The sequence below is a fragment of the Haliotis rufescens genome, unplaced genomic scaffold, assembly GCF_023055435.1.
Source record: "Haliotis rufescens isolate VD_foot unplaced genomic scaffold, xgHalRufe1.0.p SCAF_27, whole genome shotgun sequence".
In the NCBI taxonomy this organism is placed as follows: domain Eukaryota; kingdom Metazoa; phylum Mollusca; class Gastropoda; order Lepetellida; family Haliotidae; genus Haliotis; species Haliotis rufescens.
This window is the reverse complement of record NW_025963968.1, coordinates 941964-964287: the sequence shown is the minus strand read 5'-3', so window position 1 is coordinate 964287 and position 22324 is coordinate 941964. Positions and strand designations below refer to the sequence as shown.

General features: G+C 47.1%; 1 protein-coding gene across 1 annotated transcript; it reads right to left on the bottom strand.

Annotated features, from left to right (window-relative positions):
* Window positions 1-7020: 7020 nt before the first annotated feature.
* Window positions 7021-22100, bottom strand: LOC125384125 (extensin-like). The gene is made up of 6 exons (XM_048402555.1): window positions 22082-22100; window positions 11653-12117; window positions 10351-10660; window positions 9018-9730; window positions 8460-8831; window positions 7021-7622 (listed from the first exon to the last, which is right to left on the bottom strand). The coding sequence occupies exons 1-6, from the start codon at window positions 22098-22100 to the stop codon at window positions 7021-7023; spliced, it is 2481 nt and encodes an 826-aa protein (XP_048258512.1).
* Window positions 22101-22324: the final 224 nt, after the last annotated feature.

Genomic DNA, 22324 nt, shown 5'->3' with positions numbered 1-22324 from the left:
TAGCTCAAGATAATCGTTGACACATATGTATGTCAAGATACACGAAGACACACCAGTAGCTCAAGATAATCGTTGACACATATGTATGTCAAGATACACGATAATACATGTGAAACGACAGAGTAGCCTTAAGAGCTGTGTCTCTTAGCTTTTCGTAGGCTAGATTCCCAGATTCACCTAAAAACGATCCTTGGTTTATCATCACCCACTTTCTTCCCTCGAGAAACTGACACGTCGTTAAAACACAGACAACCTTGCCCACTCACCTCATGACTAAGCACCGCTTGTTAGGACAGAGTCAAAGAGCGTCACAAACCTCTTGAATAAATGTGTGTGTTTTATCAGGGATACAACATTTAAGACCTGAGCTTTCAAAACGTTTTATCGGATGCATGTGGAGGACATTTCCAAGTTTGACGCACCAGCGACAAAATAATGTTCGATGCAGTTCCTTATAGTTGACTTGGATTTGCACGTGTTTGTGACGAGTGTCAGCTTGATGTGGGAGGAAAGCCCGAAGTGATGAAGGTTTCAGGCGTTTACCACTTTGGTGGTCCGTGGAAGGGTATGGTGCTCACTATAATGGATTCTCACTATAACCTGTCTTCAGCAACCCATGCTTGCCATAAGAGGCAACTATGCTTGTCGTAAAAGGGACAAACAGAATCGGGTGGTCAGGCTCACCGATTTGGTTGATGCATGTCATCGTATCCCAATTGCGTGGTTCGATGCTCATTTTGGTTGGTTGGTTTGTTGTTTTACGCCGCACTCAGCAATATTCCAGCTTTATGACGGCGGTCTGTGAAAACTCGAATCTGGACCAGACAATCCAGTGATTGATATCATGAGCATCTATCCACGAAATCGATGACATGCTTCTACCAAGTCAGCGAGCCTGGCCACCCGATCCCGTTAGACGCTTCTTTTGACAAGCATAGTTGCCTTTTACGGCAAGCAGGAGTTGCTGAACACCTATTCTAACCCGAATCTTCACGGGTCTCGATGCTCATGATGTCAATCACTTGATTGTCTGGTCCAGAATCGATTATTTACAGACAGTCGTCACATAGCTGGAATATTGCTGAGTGCGGCGTTAAACAACATGCAAGAGGCAACTGAACGTATCGGATGGTCAGGCTCGGTCACTTAATTGATGTCAATCACTGGATTGTCTGGTCCAGACTAGATTATTTACAGACCTCCGTCATAAGCTGATTATTGCATAGTGTGGCGTTAAATAGCACACAAAATAAACAAAAGATATGTTGAAATATGTTTTAATGAATTTTAGACTTTAAGTAATATTAACACAATTACACAGCTGGGGATACCAGGAATAGATTGAAAACATCGATGTCCATATGGTGATCGAACCTGCGGAGATCGATTTACCACTGTGCTACCCCACTGCCCTGTCATTGACCACTGCTCGGACAGTCAAACCCAAACTACTTTCAATACCTGTTGATGATAAAGGGTTAACACTATTGTACACTCACTTATTTTCCTATATTGTGTTTACCCATTGTTTTAAGTTAATAATAGCATCAACATATTATGGTAAGGGCACGTGATCCACCCGGAAACATTAGACGTCGTTATTGTGTTTGTGATAACAATGCGAAAATGGGCTCCAAACTACATTAGTATATTAGGCCACGTGATTAGGCTCAGTAAAACCACTCCACAGCATTATTATTATTATCTAATCATAACCGATAATTGCTATAAAATGTGTTACTTTAAGAACTTCCAGAAACTGCTTCGCCATGAAAGTGTTCCTAAACGTAAGCCTCCCTCAATGAAAGCACTTCCCACCGTAGCCTAAACATCATCAATATTGATATCACGCACTTAGAAAATACACCACCAACCTGTTCCCCGACCAATTTATTATTATTACACTAAATTACCCATCAAGACTGAAGCAAGTTCTACTTCCAGGCCATTTAGGGGGCCTCTTTAAAGAATCAATATAAACAATATGGCGGAGGAACATTTTTCTCTCTCCTTCGCTTTAACTTTAAACATCACAGGATCGCGTTGGCATACGGCGCGTCCTGGCGCCTTTAGAATAATTCAGATCCTCCCGGATCATTTAGCTGACATTGTTCAATTCAGAAGACCCTTTTCATGTCTAAAGGGTAAATCTGCACGTGAATGTAATGACTGTAACAAGTTATTTAAAAGTTTGCGGACGACGTGTTGAGTCGCCATGTTGGGCGTCGTGAAGCGATTCTCTCCGTGATGGGGTCCAGGGCTAAACAACTTCAGTCAGCCGTGATGATCCGTGTGCTGTGTTTTTGAAACTTATTCTTACTTAATGGCCGATCAAACAAATTTTAGATTGATTCTGACTTTGCTGACGAAAGTATTTCCCTGGGCCGTGTGATTATGAATTTCAAGGCGTTTGAACACACGAGTCGGCTTAAAATTCAATTTCGGCATTTCGTGACGACATCTGGCTTTAGATAATGGAGACTTTCATGTAGCTTGCATGGCGGGAGGGAACATATCAGAGGATTAAATATCATAAAGGGAGACCATGCTGCGGTATTTTTAACTAATTTTGTTACAGTAAACATAATTAGAGTAATTTTACATGGCTGTTTTTTTCCCATGGTTATTTTATTTTCATGACGACGTTGCATTCCTATGATCCTTTCAGTTAGAATCGATTTGTTTCTTTGTCACGTGATCCTGAATCGGTTATTTTCTCTTTTGAACAAGCCCTTGCTCCGAGCTTAATTCCCATTACGACACATCCTCTGTTGTCAGGGTTAAATATGGACGTCGCGGATCTGCAGTATGATGTTGACGGTTCATTGGGCATCCCGAAATAGCGCTGTCATTGGTCCTTCAGGTTGTTCTGTACGGGGGAGGGGGGGACGGAAACACGCAGATGTACGTAAGTCTATGAGAAATTAATAAATATACATACAAATTAAAATATAGAAAAAAATATAGAAAAATTAGATGTGAAGCCTATTCCTGGTGTCCCCTGTCGTGATATTGCTGGAATATTGCTAATAGCGGGGTAAAACCATACTCACTCACTCACGGAAATAACGACGCGTTGACTGCAAAGAGACACTTTACCGTCACCTTACGTTCAATATTTACTTTACCGGTGCAGTCGTCAAGTAATATTTCATATTTGTATACGAAAACCTTATATAGGGGAGTAGTACAATTATATGCTGCTTGTTTCAAGGCGTGAAATCTACCCACACTAATTCGGTCAATGTGAATCACGTTAGATGATGAGAATGTGTTGACAGGTCTTTCAGAATAACTAACACACTGAGGCCTGTTAATGAACGGGGTATATTCTTTCTCCTGTATTTACTTGATTTTGTTAATCCAACACGTGGTCCATAAAGAACTCCCGTCACAGCGTCCTACAGAGTCTTGAGAGCACGGCTTTACCGTCTGCACAAAATGGTCTAAAACTCCTCCAAGAACCTGTTATATTTAAAAGATTCCTAACGCATAAAACTAGGCGCCGTCTTCGTCAGAGAACTTCCAAGTAATGTTCACCTTTTTACACGTGCCCAAGTGGTGGCCCCGGTGCCCGAAATAAACGAAAGACGACAAAACACTGGAGGCTTTGCTTTGTCGATTCTCCGAATCATGCCCTAATTAAGCCAACGAATGGAATAAAAAGGCTATCGAATTACCATCAGATGACAAAACTGGGTTTCCCTTCATCTGGTTTCCGCAAAACTTGTTCAAAATTAATACTCAACTGGGCAGATATAACCATGAAGAATACGCGCGGAAGGATATCAGTAAGGTGCCGTCCCGGGGCGGTGATTTGCCGTTGACTGCAGGGCTTCCGACCAGCAAAGTAATTACAGCACAAGGTCTTCTGTTCCGTACTTCTGGCCAATTCCTCCGCTTGTCCAATACTTCCTTATTGGGTATATCTTGTATTGGTTAATTCCATAAAGTCTACTAATTAAGGTTTAGGGTGCTACAGGCGAGATCACACGCCAAAATGGGTCACTGAAGCTCATTAGGCCATCCAAAGGCTCTGTTAGTGCGGCCAATTAAGGATCACGTTATCAGCATGGCTCCCCCGGCAATACGACAATGTCCCCTTAAACCGTGAATATGAATTTCATTGTATTAATGGGCAATAACATCGAATATATGTACCCTTTGGGTTAAATAAAGTTAGGGTAGAACTATACGTTATGTTGTGACATCATTAAGGAGGTAAAGGGGGTTTGCGTTTGTTCAGTCATTCAATTAATTTAGTGTTTACATTTTCACGATGTTTTTGTTTGTTAGTAATTATTGGATGTATTAACTTCTTTTGGATGGCGATGATTAATTTAGTTGATTTTATTTTTAGTTTCAACATATCTTTAAGCGATGTTTTGTGTATGTCACATTTTCAAATTGCCAAATATAATGAAAAATGTAAAAGCGTAAAATAGGCTTTCTTGCGTCGTTATCTTTTCCTTGAGTGTCGCTCGACCGAGGATCGGTGTTGTAGTTAGAGGAAACATATCGGGGATACAAGTTAGCTGCCAGATGCAGATTTATCATCTGCGAGTGAATTACTAAAAACGCTGACATGAACAATGACACATGACACAATGACAGAGGGGGGTCGCCAAAATGTATCATTACTTATTTATTATGAGTGGGGATAGGGGTGGGGTGAGGGGGCACTAACCCCCAGCAATGCCAACATGGCCAAAGACACGGGAACTGTCTTTGTTATCAGTCCCCATGGTTTGTGAGAGCCTATCATCGAAAGCATGTCCTTTGGAACGCGTACAGAGTTGCCTCCCTTAGCCTCGTTTTCGAAGATAATGACCCCGTGGATTCACGTTTATGATAGAGGGATGGATTAATGGATTAGGTTGTCAGGTTCGTGACTTGGTTGATAGCGTCTCACCATAACCCGACGTCGTGGATCTTTCCTCATAATATCAATCAGTGGACTGTCTGGTCCAGACTCAATTATTTCGAGTCGGCCATCATAGAGCTGGAATGAACATTCACTGATTCACTCACAACATCTAAACTACTCAAGTACACTTAAGCTCCCAACTTCTGTATTGAGTTAGTCGGATTGATATTTCCATTGACCTAATTCCACTGATACCATCGTCATTGAAAGTGTGGAATGAGTACAATGGTAAAGCTTTGAACGCCACGTTTTTCCCTGATACCTGTAATATAATGATCATTTTCGTTATAACGCGCCTCGTTATATGACCATGTCATCTACCTTATCATCGAGACACTGCATCACCTACACAATGCTGTATGTTAACACAGCCTGGCTTTACATCAGCCGACGCCGGGGGAGGGGAGGAGAAATAAGATAATGAGTCTAACAGCATCGTACACCGGGTTCAAAAGCTTTTATGTTCGAAGAAGTTCAAATTGGCCGGAAGGAGTTCGTGGTATTTCACTGATCTGTCATACAATGCGTGTTACTTTTCACTCTTTAAATGTCATAAAAAATTAGGACTGGAAGAAAAAAGGAAAACACGTTGGAAGATTTACGTAGTCTAATAATAAGGGCCATCATGAAAGATAACTGAAAACTTGTTGAATTACCGAAGCGGTTTTAAATAATATCTCGTTATACGCCTTTGGTAAGTTTTATCTTATTTGTGTTATGTATATAAAATTACGAAATTAATAACTATTAATCACTAGTAATGAAACACTGACAAAACATTACTCATTCAAAGGAGATAAAACTTAGAAAGTACATATCATGTTTGCCAGCAAGGATTATATTTTTCTGTATGTGTCTCAAAATATGTGAGGTGAGGTGAGGTGAATTGGGTTAAACGTCGCGTCCAAGACTATTGCACTTATATAGCGACGTGCATGTACGAGTGTGTGTGTGTGCGTGTGTGTGTGTGTGTGGCTGCTTGTACTAGTCCGGACTGATGCCGATTTATAGTGCTAGCTCACTAGGATGACGCAGTTTAACATGAATACCCCACTCACACACAGTATACTGACTCCGAGCCGACCAGCCCCTTAATGCAGAGCGCCAGACAGGGTAACAACAAGTACCATCTTTTCACGTCTTTTGGTATGACGCGGCTGGGGATCGAACCCCGGACCTTCCGCTCTCCGGGCGGACGCTCTACCATTAGACCACGGAGACGGTTCTCAAAATATGTAAGGTTGATTTTAACGGTGAATAATTCTGCACAAGGTTTGTGCGTCACAATAACCATGAAGAACTAAAGATATTGGAAGACGGATCAAAGAGTAGGGGGGGGGGGGGGGGGGGGGGGGGGTTAACGTCGCTTTGAACAATATCTCAGTTATCTCACGACAAGTGTCATCGTGCATAATCTTACTTTGCTGTTGATGATTCTGAAGGAATCTCAGGAATCAATCTCATGCCATCAGAGTCTGTAGCATCATCGCAAGCTTCGCTCACAGTTGCGGATAGCGTAAGTCTCTTCTTAAGTCACACGAGGAAGCACGGCCTCGAGCGATCTCCGAGTTAAGCGTCACGTATGCACAACTCCTTTGCTGCAAGTCTTACAATATCCGCGGCAGAACTCTTTGTGAATCTCTTGCGGAATAATATCTTGAGCTCTTCGAGTGTTTATAATACACTTCCCGTGTGTAAGTATTCCGTCATTATTTTGCCAGGATATCGGGGAGTTTTGCCAGGAATTGTAACGATCAGAGGAACTGAAGCCATCTTGTGCAGATATTAGTGACTTGAGAAGAACTATGTCATGGTGTACTTCTTCAGTTGAGTGGCTGGACGAGTGTTTGGTGATTGGCCCAAAACTCTGAAATATTCCTGTTATATGACGGCGGCCTGTCATTAATCGACTAGACAATTTAGTGATTGATATTATAAGCAACGAACCACCGCGTTGGCCAGGCCATGGCGGGAGCTGACCACTCCATCCATTGAGTTACGGCATCGGCTGCTGTTGTAACCTGGACTCCTCGCTGGATGAAGCTATATAGAGAATCTAACTGAGATATCAAAGACACGAGGGTGATATTTTTTTATATGTCCGGCCTGTGGTGGGGAAGGTAGGAGTATGTCCGACCTGTAATAGAGATGGTGGGAGTATGTCCGGCCTGTGATAGGGAAGGTGGGAGTATGTCCGGCCTGTGATAGGGAAGGTAGGAGTATGTCCGGCCTGTGATAGAGATGGTGGGAGTATGTCCGGCCTGTGGTGGGGAAGGTGGGAGTATGTCCGACCTGTAATAGAGATGGTGGGAGTATGTCCGGCCTGTGGTGGGGAAGGTGGGAGTATGTCCGACCTGTGATAGAGAAGTAGGGAGTATGTCCGGCCTGTGGTGGGGAAGGTGGGAGTATGTCCGGCCTGTGATAGAGATGGTGGGAGTATGTCCGGCCTGTGGTGGGGAAGGTGGGAGTATGTCCGACCTGTAATAGAGATGGTGGGAGTATGTCCGGCCTGTGGTGGGGAAGGTGGGAGTATGTCCGACCTGTGATGGGGAAGGTAGGAGTATGTCCGGCCTGTGGTGGGGAAGGTAGGAGTATGTCCGACCTGTAATAGAGAAGTAGGGAGTATGTCCGGCCTGTGGTGGGGAAGGTGGGAGTATGTCCGGCCTGTGATAGGGAAGGTAGGAGTATGTCCGGCCTGTAATAGGGAAGGTAGGAGTATGTCCGGCCTGTAATAGGGAAGGTAGGAGTATGTCCGGCCTGTGGTAGAGAAGTAGGGAGTATGTCCGGCCTGTGATAGGGAAGGTGGGAGTATGTCCGGCCTGTAATAGGGAAGGTAGGAGTATGTCCGGCCTGTAATAGGGAAGGTGGGAGTATGTCCGGCCTGTAATAGGGAAGGTAGGAGTATGTCCGGCCTGTAATAGGGAAGGTAGGAGTATGTCCGGCCTGTAATAGGGAAGGTAGGAGTATGTCCGGCCTGTAATAGGGAAGGTAGGAGTATGTCCGGCCTGTAATAGGGAAGGTAGGAGTTTGTCCGGCCTGTGGTAGAGAAGTAGGGAGTATGTCCGGCCTGTGGTAGAGAAGTAGGGAGTATGTCCGGCCTGTAATAGGGAAGGTAGGAGTATGTCCGGCCTGTGATAGGGAAGGTGGGAGTATGTCCGACCTGTGATAGGGAAGGTGGGAGTATGTCCGGCCTGTGGTGGGGAAGGTGGGAGTATGTCCGGCCTGTGATAGGGAAGGTGGGAGTATGTCCGGCCTGTAATAGGGAAGGTAGGAGTATGTCCGGCCTGTGATAGGGAAGGTGGGAGTATGTCCGGCCTGTGGTGGGGAAGGTAGGAGTATGTCCGGCCTGTGATAGAGAAGTAGGGAGTATGTCCGACCTGTGGTAGAGAAGTAGGGAGTATGTCCGACCTGTGGTGGGGAAGGTAGGAGTATGTCCGGCCTGTGATAGAGAAGTAGGGAGTATGTCCGACCTGTGGTAGAGAAGTAGGGAGTATGTCCGGCCTGTGGTGGGGAAGTAGGGAGTATGTCCGACCTGTGGTGGGGAAGGTAGGAGTATGTCCGGCCTGTGGTAGAGAAGTAGGGAGTATGTCCGACCTGTGGTGGGGAAGGTAGGAGTATGTCCGGCCTGTGATGGAGAAGTAGGGAGTATGTCCGACCTGTGGTGGGGAAGGTAGGAGTATGTCCGACCTGTGGTAGAGAAGTAGGGAGTATGTCCGACCTGTGGTGGGGAAGGTAGGAGTATGTCCGGCCTGTGATGGGGAAGGTGGGAGTATGTCCGGCCTGTGGTAGAGAAGTAGGGAGTATGTCCGACCTGTGGTGGGGAAGGTGGGAGTATGTCCGGCCTGTGGTGGGGAAGTAGGGAGTATGTCCGACCTGTGGTGGGGAAGGTAGGAGTATGTCCGGCCTGTGGTAGAGAAGTAGGGAGTATGTCCGGCCTGTGGTAGAGAAGTAGGGAGTATGTCCGGCCTGTGATGGAGAAGTAGGGAGTATGTCCGACCTGTGGTGGGGAAGGTGGGAGTATGTCCGACCTGTGGTAGAGAAGTAGGGAGTATGTCCGGCCTGTGGTAGAGAAGTAGGGAGTATGTCCGACCTGTGGTGGGGAAGGTAGGAGTATGTCCGGCCTGTGATGGGGAAGGTGGGAGTATGTCCGGCCTGTGGTAGAGAAGTAGGGAGTATGTCCGACCTGTGGTGGGGAAGGTGGGAGTATGTCCGGCCTGTGGTAGAGAAGTAGGGAGTATGTCCGACCTGTGGTGGGGAAGGTGGGAGTATGTCCGACCTGTGATGGGGAAGGTGGGAGTATGTCCGGCCTGTGATGGGGAAGGTGGGAGTATGTCCGACCTGTGGTAGAGAAGTAGGGAGTATGTCCGACCTGTGGTGGGGAAGGTGGGAGTATGTCCGACCTGTGGTAGAGAAGTAGGGAGTATGTCCGACCTGTGGTGGGGAAGGTAGGAGTATGTCCGGCCTGTGATGGAGAAGTAGGGAGTATGTCCGACCTGTGGTGGGGAAGGTAGGAGTATGTCCGGCCTGTGGTAGAGAAGTAGGGAGTATGTCCGACCTGTGGTGGGGAAGGTAGGAGTATGTCCGGCCTGTGATGGGGAAGGTGGGAGTATGTCCGGCCTGTGATGGGGAAGGTGGGAGTATGTCCGACCTGTGGTAGAGAAGTAGGGAGTATGTCCGACCTGTGGTGGGGAAGGTAGGAGTATGTCCGGCCTGTGATGGGGAAGGTGGGAGTATGTCCGGCCTGTGATGGGGAAGGTGGGAGTATGTCCGACCTGTGGTAGAGAAGTAGGGAGTATGTCCGGCCTGTGGTAGAGAAGTAGGGAGTATGTCCGACCTGTGGTGGGGAAGGTGGGAGTATGTCCGACCTGTGATGGGGAAGGTGGGAGTATGTCCGGCCTGTGATGGGGAAGGTGGGAGTATGTCCGACCTGTGGTAGAGAAGTAGGGAGTATGTCCGGCCTGTGATGGGGAAGGTAGGAGTATGTCCGGCCTGTGATAGGGAAGGTAGGAGTATGTCCGACCTGTGATAGGGAAGGTGGGAGTATGTCCGGCCTGTGGTGGGGAAGGTAGGAGTATGTCCGGCCTGTGATAGAGAAGTAGGGAGTATGTCCGACCTGTGGTAGAGAAGTAGGGAGTATGTCCGACCTGTGGTGGGGAAGGTAGGAGTATGTCCGGCCTGTGATAGAGAAGTAGGGAGTATGTCCGACCTGTGGTAGAGAAGTAGGGAGTATGTCCGGCCTGTGGTGGGGAAGTAGGGAGTATGTCCGACCTGTGGTGGGGAAGGTAGGAGTATGTCCGGCCTGTGGTAGAGAAGTAGGGAGTATGTCCGACCTGTGATGGAGAAGTAGGGAGTATGTCCGACCTGTGGTGGGGAAGGTAGGAGTATGTCCGGCCTGTGGTAGAGAAGTAGGGAGTATGTCCGACCTGTGGTGGGGAAGGTAGGAGTATGTCCGGCCTGTGATGGAGAAGTAGGGAGTATGTCCGACCTGTGGTGGGGAAGGTAGGAGTATGTCCGGCCTGTGGTAGAGAAGTAGGGAGTATGTCCGACCTGTGGTGGGGAAGGTAGGAGTATGTCCGGCCTGTGATGGGGAAGGTGGGAGTATGTCCGGCCTGTGGTAGAGAAGTAGGGAGTATGTCCGACCTGTGGTGGGGAAGGTGGGAGTATGTCCGGCCTGTGGTGGGGAAGTAGGGAGTATGTCCGACCTGTGGTGGGGAAGGTAGGAGTATGTCCGGCCTGTGGTAGAGAAGTAGGGAGTATGTCCGGCCTGTGGTAGAGAAGTAGGGAGTATGTCCGGCCTGTGATGGAGAAGTAGGGAGTATGTCCGACCTGTGGTGGGGAAGGTGGGAGTATGTCCGGCCTGTGGTAGAGAAGTAGGGAGTATGTCCGACCTGTGGTGGGGAAGGTAGGAGTATGTCCGGCCTGTGATGGGGAAGGTGGGAGTATGTCCGGCCTGTGGTAGAGAAGTAGGGAGTATGTCCGACCTGTGGTGGGGAAGGTGGGAGTATGTCCGGCCTGTGGTAGAGAAGTAGGGAGTATGTCCGACCTGTGGTGGGGAAGGTGGGAGTATGTCCGACCTGTGATGGGGAAGGTGGGAGTATGTCCGGCCTGTGATGGGGAAGGTGGGAGTATGTCCGACCTGTGGTAGAGAAGTAGGGAGTATGTCCGACCTGTGGTGGGGAAGGTGGGAGTATGTCCGACCTGTGGTAGAGAAGTAGGGAGTATGTCCGACCTGTGGTGGGGAAGGTGGGAGTATGTCCGGCCTGTGGTAGAGAAGTAGGGAGTATGTCCGGCCTGTGGTAGAGAAGTAGGGAGTATGTCCGACCTGTGGTGGGGAAGGTAGGAGTATGTCCGGCCTGTGATGGAGAAGTAGGGAGTATGTCCGACCTGTGGTGGGGAAGGTAGGAGTATGTCCGGCCTGTGGTAGAGAAGTAGGGAGTATGTCCGACCTGTGGTGGGGAAGGTAGGAGTATGTCCGGCCTGTGATGGGGAAGGTGGGAGTATGTCCGGCCTGTGATGGGGAAGGTGGGAGTATGTCCGACCTGTGGTAGAGAAGTAGGGAGTATGTCCGACCTGTGGTGGGGAAGGTAGGAGTATGTCCGGCCTGTGATGGGGAAGGTGGGAGTATGTCCGGCCTGTGATGGGGAAGGTGGGAGTATGTCCGACCTGTGGTAGAGAAGTAGGGAGTATGTCCGGCCTGTGGTAGAGAAGTAGGGAGTATGTCCGACCTGTGGTGGGGAAGGTGGGAGTATGTCCGACCTGTGATGGGGAAGGTGGGAGTATGTCCGGCCTGTGATGGGGAAGGTGGGAGTATGTCCGACCTGTGGTAGAGAAGTAGGGAGTATGTCCGGCCTGTGATGGGGAAGGTAGGAGTATGTCCGGCCTGTGATAGGGAAGGTAGGAGTATGTCCGACCTGTGGTGGGGAAGGTGGGAGTATGTCCGGCCTGTGATGGGGAAGGTGGGAGTATGTCCGACCTGTGGTAGAGAAGTAGGGAGTATGTCCGACCTGTGGTGGGGAAGGTAGGAGTATGTCCGGCCTGTGATGGGGAAGGTGGGAGTATGTCCGACCTGTGGTAGAGAAGTAGGGAGTATGTCCGACCTGTGGTGGGGAAGGTAGGAGTATGTCCGGCCTGTGATGGGGAAGGTGGGAGTATGTCCGACCTGTGGTAGAGAAGTAGGGAGTATGTCCGGCCTGTGGTAGAGAAGTAGGGAGTATGTCCGACCTGTGGTGGGGAAGGTAGGAGTATGTCCGGCCTGTGGTAGAGAAGTAGGGAGTATGTCCGACCTGTGGTGGGGAAGGTAGGAGTATGTCCGGCCTGTGGTAGAGAAGTAGGGAGTATGTCCGGCCTGTGGTAGAGAAGTAGGGAGTATGTCCGACCTGTGGTGGGGAAGGTAGGAGTATGTCCGGCCTGTGATGGGGAAGGTAGGAGTATGTCCGACCTGTGGTAGAGAAGTAGGGAGTATGTCCGGCCTGTGGTAGAGAAGTAGGGAGTATGTCCGACCTGTGGTGGGGAAGGTAGGAGTATGTCCGGCCTGTGGTAGAGAAGTAGGGAGTATGTCCGACCTGTGGTGGGGAAGGTAGGAGTATGTCCGGCCTGTGATGGGGAAGGTGGGAGTATGTCCGACCTGTGGTAGAGAAGTAGGGAGTATGTCCGACCTGTGGTAGAGAAGTAGGGAGTATGTCCGACCTGTGGTAGAGAAGTAGGGAGTATGTCCGACCTGTGGTAGAGAAGTAGGGAGTATGTCCGACCTGTGGTAGAGAAGTAGGGAGTATGTCCGGCCTGTGGTAGAGAAGTAGGGAGTATGTCCGACCTGTGATGGAGAAGTAGGGAGTATGTCCGACCTGTGGTGGGGAAGGTGGGAGTATGTCCGGCCTGTGATGGAGAAGTAGGGAGTATGTCCGACCTGTGGTGGGGAAGGTGGGAGTATGTCCGGCCTGTGGTAGAGAAGTAGGGAGTATGTCCGACCTGTGGTAGAGAAGTAGGGAGTATGTCCGACCTGTGGTAGAGAAGTAGGGAGTATGTCCGACCTGTGATGGAGAAGTAGGGAGTATGTCCGGCCTGTGGTAGAGAAGTAGGGAGTATGTCCGACCTGTGGTGGGGAAGGTAGGAGTATGTCCGGCCTGTGATGGGGAAGGTGGGAGTATGTCCGGCCTGTGGTAGAGAAGTAGGGAGTATGTCCGACCTGTGGTGGGGAAGGTGGGAGTATGTCCGGCCTGTGGTAGGGAAGGTAGGAGTATGTCCGACCTGTGGTGGGGAAGGTAGGAGTATGTCCGGCCTGTGATGGGGAAGGTGGGAGTATGTCCGACCTGTGGTAGAGAAGTAGGGAGTATGTCCGGCCTGTGGTAGAGAAGTAGGGAGTATGTCCGGCCTGTGATAGAGAAGTAGGGAGTATGTCCGGCCTGTGGTAGAGAAGTAGGGAGTATGTCCGACCTGTGGTGGGGAAGGTAGGAGTATGTCCGGCCTGTGATGGGGAAGGTGGGAGTATGTCCGGCCTGTGGTAGAGAAGTAGGGAGTATGTCCGACCTGTGGTGGGGAAGGTGGGAGTATGTCCGGCCTGTGGTAGGGAAGGTAGGAGTATGTCCGACCTGTGGTGGGGAAGGTAGGAGTATGTCCGGCCTGTGATGGGGAAGGTGGGAGTATGTCCGACCTGTGGTAGAGAAGTAGGGAGTATGTCCGGCCTGTGGTAGAGAAGTAGGGAGTATGTCCGGCCTGTGATGGTGAAGTGGGGAGTATGTCCGGCCTGTGATAGGGAAGGTGGGAGTATGTCTGGCCTGTGGTAGGGAAGGTAGGAGTATGTCCGGCCTGTAATAGGGAAGGTAGGAGTATGTCCGGCCTGTGATAGGGAAGGTGGGAGTATGTCCGGCCTGTGGTAGGGAAGGTGGGAGTATGTCCGACCTGTGATAGGGAAGGTGGGAGTATGTCCGACCTGTGATGGAGAAGTGGGGAGTATGTCCGGCCTGTGATAGGGAAGGTGGGAGTATGTCCGGCCTGTGATAGGGAAGGTGGGAAGGTGGGAGTATGTCCGGCCTGTAATAGGGAAGGTGGGAGTATGTCCGGCCTGTGATAGGGAAGGTGGGAGTATGTCCGGCCTGTAATAGGGAAGGTAGGAGTATGTCCGGCCTGTAATAGGGAAGGTAGGAGTATGTCCGGCCTGTGATAGGGAAGGTGGGAGTATGTCCGGCCTGTGGTGGGGAAGGTAGGAGTATGTCCGGCCTGTGATAGGGAAGTAGGGAGTATGTCCGACCTGTGATAGGGAAGGTAGGAGTATGTCCGGCCTGTGATAGGGAAGGTGGGAGTATGTCCGGCCTGTGGTAGGGAAGGTAGGAGTATGTCCGGCCTGTAATAGGGAAGGTAGGAGTATGTCCGGCCTGTGATAGGGAAGGTGGGAGTATGTCCGGCCTGTGGTAGGGAAGGTGGGAGTATGTCCGACCTGTGATAGGGAAGGTGGGAGTATGTCCGACCTGTGATGGAGAAGTGGGGAGTATGTCCGGCCTGTGATAGGGAAGGTGGGAGTATGTCCGACCTGTGATGGAGAAGTAGGGAGTATGTCCGGCCTGTGATAGGGAAGGTAGGAGTATGTCCGGCCTGTGATGGGGAACAGTCAGATATGTCACGACTCTTCGCAAGTCGAAATGTGACAAATTAATAAAATACTACAATTTAGGTCCCTCAAATATACACTTGAGAATTTGATTTGATCAAATATTACAAACGTTATCAAAACGTTAGTAGACTGAAAACAGTTGCCGAACGACCGCAAACTTAAGGTCCAAAACACAACGACGATACCCGTATCAAGTGCATCACCATCGAGTGACCACTTCTTGTTTGTTTCATGTTCAGCTGCCACCAAACACGGGTGTAGACTGTCACAAGTCCATCCATCATCTCGCCAAACACGGGTGTAGACTGTCACAAGTCCATCCATCATCTCGCCAAACACGGGCGTAGACTGTCACAAGTCCATCCATCATCTCGCCAAACACGGGCGTAGACTGTCACAAGTCCATCCATCATCTCGCCAAACACGGGTGTAGACTGTCACAAGTCCATCCATCATCTCGCCAAACACGGGCGTAGACTGTCACAAGTCCATCCATCATCTCGTCAAACACGGGTATAGACTGTCACAAGTCCATCCATCATCTCGCCAAACACGGGCGTAGACTGTCACAAGTCCATCCATCATCTCGTCAAACACGGGCGTAGACTGTCACAAGTCCATCCATCATCTCGCCAAACACGGGTGTAGACTGCCACAAGTCCATCCATCATCTCGCCAAACACGGGTGTAGACTGTCACAAGTCCATCCATCATCTCGCCAAACACGGGCGTAGACTGACACAAGTCCATCCATCATCTCGCCAAACACGGGCGTAGACTGTCACAAGTCCATCGATCATCTCGCCAAACACGGGCGTAGACTGTCACAAGTCCATCCATCATCTCGCCAAACACGGGTGTAGACTGTCACAAGTCCATCCATCATCTCGCCAAACACGGGCGTAGACTGTCACAAGTCCATCCATCATCTCGCCAAACACGGGCGTAGACTGTCACAAGTCCATCCATCATCTCGCCAAACACGGGTGTAGACTGTCACAAGTCCATCGATCATTTCGCCAAACACGGGTGTAGACTGTCACAAGTCCGGATCCAGCGATCATCTCTCCAAACATCGTTTACTCAGAAACCGTCGGACGAAAGACAACGATTACAGACAAATCTCGGTCAGGACAAAAAAAATATTTCTAAGTTATTATTAGAATCACATTTAGGCCAATATCAGCATTACAGCACGGGAAACCATCATATACATGAATTGCTCGAAAACCAACCATTTTATCCCAAACTCCGTCGTTTTCCTGTATTATATGTGCACATAAAGCAAAGCAATAAAACCTTTCTCAGTGGGCCTAAAGTAAAACGTATTAGCCCTTTATTAGATGTTCTGATCCAGAGAATATAATCAGAGGTCTAGACCCAGTCCTATAAGCCGGCTTAATTTATCTAACGCCGGGGCAAGCTTACGAATGGTGCATCGCAACTGGCAATGAGGTGCGTGTTGCATTTATAACTAGGCCTAAGGAGGTATAAATACGGTAACGGTGTGCATTTATCTCGGATGATGTCGGAGAAAATTTGTTCAAAGCGCTGATAAAGTCCATTATGGGGCAGTACAAATCTCAAAGGATTCCTATCTTCGACTTTGACATCTGTCCAATGGATAACACGATTTTATACAAAACTGAGAAATCGCTGTTGCAAGCGGGTCCAATCTCAAGAGCCTGCGGTGGCTGATCGCTCTCGTTCGTGGTGGATATCGGGTCTTTCTCAAGCGTGTTGGGGGCCTCGAAGATGGGCCCCAAGTGTCTAGTCTCTTCAAGGGGTCGATATTAAATTCAGCGTACGGGCAGTAATTTGAATATCGTTTAGATGTTGTCGGATTCTATACAAAAAGCATCAAAAATAGACTGTATTTCTGAGACAGTAATTTGATTTGGGGGTTGTCTTGAGTTTGACTGGCTTGAAAATATCGATGGGTTTCTAACATTATTAACTCTCAACGATCCCACTTTACCATATCAAGGCTTGTGAAATATGAAAAAAGAAAATGTTGTCAAAATGTATTAGGGGCATCACGCGAGTGTGGTTTAGTATGCTGGGGCTGACGTTTTAGCCTGTACACTGTAAGCTTGGAGGTATTGCTCAAAGGGTTGCTGGTCTTTGATGGCATACTCGTGTCAATCGCTTGCACTTGGAGCGGCTGACTTGTGATTGCGAGTTCTGAATGGACTTACACGGGATTATATTGCAGTAGTGTGGCGATAGCTGTTGTAGCAAGGCGAGGGTGAGATCAGCTGTCTGTTTGTCTGACATCACATGACCGCTCTATCCTCAACTGACACATGGGCATCCTTCTGCACATCCATCCGACGCGCTTCTTTCATCCTGTATTTGACCCGTGAAGATCCGGGATAGAATAGGTCTTCAGCAAACCATGCTTGCTGTAAAAGGCGTCTATGTTTGTCGTAAGAGGCGACTATGTTTGTCGTAAGAGGCGACTATGTTTGTCGTAAGAGGCGACTAACGGGATCGGGTCAGGCTCGCTGACTTGGTTGATGATGCATGTCATCGTATCCCAATTACATGGATCAATGCTCATGATGTCAATCACTGGATTGTCTGGTCCAGACTCGATTATTTACAGACCGCCGTCATATACTTGAAATATTGCAAACTGCGGCGTTAAAAGAACAAACAAGCAAACAAACAAACAAATAATCCTTTATTTCTCTTCCGGTCATTCAGTTGGGAGGTCAACTTACTGTGTTTGGAAATGTGATGTAGCCCCTCTGTAAAGTAGATACTTCTTATTTATATTTGGAACCGAGCGTTGTAATATCTATAGTAGGACTACATCAAATTTCAAGACACAGAAGGTTTATCTCTGTTGACGACGACTACGGTTTCAAACGGCACTACTTGTCTACTGGAACGCGTAATTATACATTTGTACATAGGTCAGCGATTTCAGAACGTTTGGAAAAGAGGTCACAGGTAGCGATAAATGTAAAAACACTACTCACGTTCAAGATTATTTACTTTCATAAAAGGCGACTATGTTTGTCGTAAAAGGCGACTAACGGGATCGGGTGGTCAGGCTCGCTGATTTGGTTGATACATGTCATCGATCCCAATTACGTGGATCGATGCTCATGATGGCGATCACTGGATTGTCTGGTCCAGACTCGATTATTTACAGACCGCCGTCATATAGCTGGAATATTGCTGAGTGCGGCGTTAAACAACAAACCAACCAACCAACCAACTTTCATTCTTGACTATTTCAAAATAGCGGTTACAAAATGATGAATAGTTTTTAAAGAAGAATTGATGAAATAACCGTCCATAGATATATTTTTAATTTCATCGCAAACCGTCGCATATTTGAGGTCATTTCGGAGGGGGAGAAAGTGAGTGAGTTTAACGCAACTTTGATCTGTATTCCAGTTATCAGACGGCGTGTCAGGTGAACGTGGGACTGAAACCCGAAGTGATGCAGGTCTCAGACGTTGACAACTCTGGTGAAACCCACGGTGCTTACAAACCTAGAAAAACGATCGAGTCGAACCGGGATTCGACCCCACGATCATAGGTCTCTGTCATGTCCAAAGAACGGAACTTTGCACAGCGATAGGGCCACCCGTTCGTCTCGCTGTCAAAACAGTTGTTCATCGCGACAGTGCTATTTACGAGGGCTGGTCAAAACGTTTTAAGACTAACAAACAAAACCAACAATTGTGAAAGTGTTTATTATATTGATCAACATAATCTCCCTGCTTTCCAATATATTTTTCATATCGATAGTGGAGCTTTTCAATTCCAGTGAGGAAGAAGTTTTCGGAAGCCACCCTGAAATACCTATTCACGGGAGCTTTGAGGTCCCGTCCCCATTGTCGCCACAGCGCTTTCCACGAATGTGAACTCCAGCAGTCCGCATTCCTCGCTGCTTTTTTTTGATAGAATCTCTTAGTGAAGCAAATCAGCATATTATGCAACGGTCACCGTCTTATGACTTTCTAAGTAATCAACAAGGATCACACCCTTTGCCTCCAAGAATACAGTGGCCATAATTTCCTTAAATACTTGAATTTCTTTGGTGCGGGAGAAGTTGAATGGTGCCATTTCATGCATTGACGTTTTGCCTCGGGATCATAGCGGTTGACCAATGTTTCATCACCCGTAACAAATCTCTTTTTAAATTTGACGAAATCCTCCCAAATTAGCTCAACATTTTCTCTGGCAACGTCACTTGTGACATGCGGTCATGAATTTCTTGGGGAGTACTTTTCTCTAAAGTCATAAACACGATGACTGCTCGGCACTCGTTCTTTTCAGTTTCTGTGTCCATTTGATCCCTATCACGACTGTCATTAATATACAAACGGCCTTACAGACCAAATACACTTGCAATGAACTACTTAAACAATGTACAACATTGACTAGTTCACTTTGTTATGTCCCATAATTGAAAGTTAGTCAGGCTTCGAACGGTTTGACAAATTGCATTAACCTAGAGGACAATCCCGATCTGTAGTTACGTTTAACATTAATCTGATGTATTACTGGTGGAAATGAGCCGAGTGGCGCAACCACTGCCTACGGAAACACCCTGAAGTATGGCTGAATGCCGCTGTTTTTTAAAAAAGCTGCATCATTTCATTGAGCCCATCTGCATCTGACATGTAACAATCTTGTTCTGTTTCTAAAGAAGATGGTCTTTTTATTCTACTAATCGAGTAAGACATGTTTACCTTCATTCAGCCCATAAGTGACATCGCGTAAGACAGGTACAGCACTTCAGGGGTGTTTTGCTCTTATTTATATCTGGGCTAGGAGTTTGTGGGAGGAATTGACTTTTCTGTAATGACATACTTACCGATATAAAACAAATCTCACCATGGCAAATGTAAAGGGCGTATGTGTTATTGGGTTGCCGCGATTCCGGGAAGGGAGTGAGTGAGTTGGGTTTAACGCGGCTTTAAACAGTGTTCCATTTATATCACGTCGTTCTGGGAAGGGAGGGAGTGAGTTGAGTTTAACGCGGCTTTAAACAGTATTCCATTTATATCACGGCGTTCTGGGAAGGGAGTGAGTGAGTTGGGTTTAACGCGTCTTTAAACAGTGTTCCATTTATATCATAGCGTTCTGGGAAGGGAGTGAGTGAGTTGGGTTTAACGCGGCTTTAAACAGTATAACATTTATATCACGGCGTTCTGGGAAGGGAGTGAGTGAGTTGGGTTTAACGCGGCTTTAAACAGTGTTCTATTTATATCAAGGCGTTCTGGGAAGGGAGTGAGTGAGTTGGGTTTAACGCGACTTTAAACAGTGTTCCATTTATATCAAGGCGTTCTGGGAAGGGAGGTGGTGTTGGTATGTTGGTATAAGGACAAGAGTAAAAACCAAATAAGAGAGAATTTACTCACGAATCACTGTACAGTTCCAGTGAAGACACCAGGTTGATACAGGTTGACACCAGGTTGTAAACTCATCAACCGTTTGTGTCGTTGCGGTTACATTCACGGGAAATAAGTCCGCCCGTATAAGCAGCATTGCCAGTTTAACGGAATTAAAATGTCCTGTGGTTCGTTTTATCAAGATATCAGTATACTTTGTTCTCCGTCTAGACGGTTCAGAGGCAAGGAGGATGATTTGCGTCTAGATGCCAAAAGTCTAGTCGATGCAAAGACAAACCTGTTATATACTGGGCTACCGTCTATTGATATATATGAAAGGTCCCACAAAACTATCCGAGAAATCAGATTGTAATTTCCATCTTAATTCACAGTTTAGCATTTTTACTTCGTTATATGACACATCTTCGGCTGACATGTACTCCTTCTTATACGATTGCCCATTGCACTACAAGTTTAAGCAACGTGACTGATATCGAATAATTTACAATAAATATAAGCCCTCACAATACTCCATGCATCATTCCTCGGAACCAAATGTACCAAAAGTGCACCAGTTACTGTCAACTTAATGTTGAATGGTAGAAGTAGGACATCCATAACACCAGTTAAAAAGTAAACATAACTATGCTCATTTTGTATTTTATCTCTGACTTTGTGGAGATTTCTGTCGACCATGTCAGGATTAAAATCTAAACAATCCATTTCAACTAGCTTAGTCACCATTTGGGATTCAATTTGAAAATCATCCTATAAAGATTAGCAAAAACAAAAGTATTTATCGAGGTTATTGGATCACCCTTTTTGTATTTCTAAAGGACTTCTTTAATTAGAATTGATCCGACAAGGCGAGGCTCCCACTAAGCTCCATTACATGGTCCCCGTGGACCAGTTTACTTTGTTTAGAGGCCGTTTGGTGACGTGTATTGCTTTACTTCTATTTTCGTACACTAAAAAAAGAGAAACACAACACGTCCCGCGTTGTAACTGCTTTGGTAGAAATCTTAAGAGCCTTAAGTCATTGTCAGTAACGGTTTAAAAAGGTCACACTTTTACAAAAAGCTTTGGGAAATGCGGAAACACGAAACTTGTGGAGACACGAATTTAACATGAAGTGGTCCGTTGTTTCTCAAAATTATTCGTTTTGTACATAATGTATAGTGAGAGACATACATAGGGATAAGGTAACAAATATGAGAGAGAGAGTATATCAAATGGTCGGTCCCTTACGTTACAGACAAGTCAGGTCGGAAAGCCACCGAATCGCCTTCTTGTCGATCTTCTTATTAATACAACAAGTCTTTCAGAAACTGCCCTTCAGAACGACCACACTTGCCATGTCCATGCACACAACAAGGGCAGGTAACTCTAGTTCTAACACAAAACCATTCTTGAAAGCTCCACTTCATTTTAAATCTGACCACGACAACATTTACTTTTGTTTTTACTAGTAGCTACAAAATTATTTACACCAATTTCTACGCCAATAACATTAACTGCACATAACAACAGCTCTATATACATTTATATAGTGTTTATTTAGAATAAGTATATAATATACTGAACCAAATTAAAAACTTCACAAACCTAAAATTGTAACATTTTGACCAGTTATCATTGTTGGCCCTTATTGTGTATTTAAACAGTAATGGCCACGTATTGTCTTCAGATAACACCCGTTTTTCTGCAGGTGAATCGATCAAAATCATGTGCACAGCATTATAGTGGCAAAAGTGTTTTTTAACGTGCAACTGGTCACGTGGCCATAATACCGCATGTGTTTTCAGCCATACTTTTAGCAGTCATTAACAAAAAAAGAAAAACACAAGAAAACAAAAGTCTTTACGGCCATTTGTCATGCCACGCCTTTCAAATGTGCAACGTGAACGTGCCATTGGCATGTTGCAGACAGGAACGCCCGTAGCTGAAGTCGCAAGGACGACGGGTTGTAGTCGACGGACTGTTTATGATTTACAGACGCTTCTACAGCAAACGGGTACCACCGCTGATCGCCCTCGGCCAGGTCGACCACGTGTGACGTCACATGCAGGGGATCGTCAGATTGTCTTACGTCACCTCCTTAACCGATTTTTGACGGCTACATCAACCAGAAATGAACTGTTTAGGGGTAGACTGAGTGCGCAAACTGTTCGAAACCGTCTGAGAACTGCTCACCTTCAAGCACAACGGCCATTCTGCGGGCTGATTCTGACTCAATTATACAGACGTCAACGTCAATTGTGGGCACAGCGACACTTACGATGGACTCAGTGATGAATCCCGATTTAATCTTCGATTTGCTGATGGTAGGGCGAGGGTGTGGAGGCGCCGTCAAGAACGTTACGCCCAGTGTTGTGTACAGGAAGTTGACAGATTTCGAGGCGGAAGTGTCATGGTGTGGGGTGCTTTCTGTGGCAA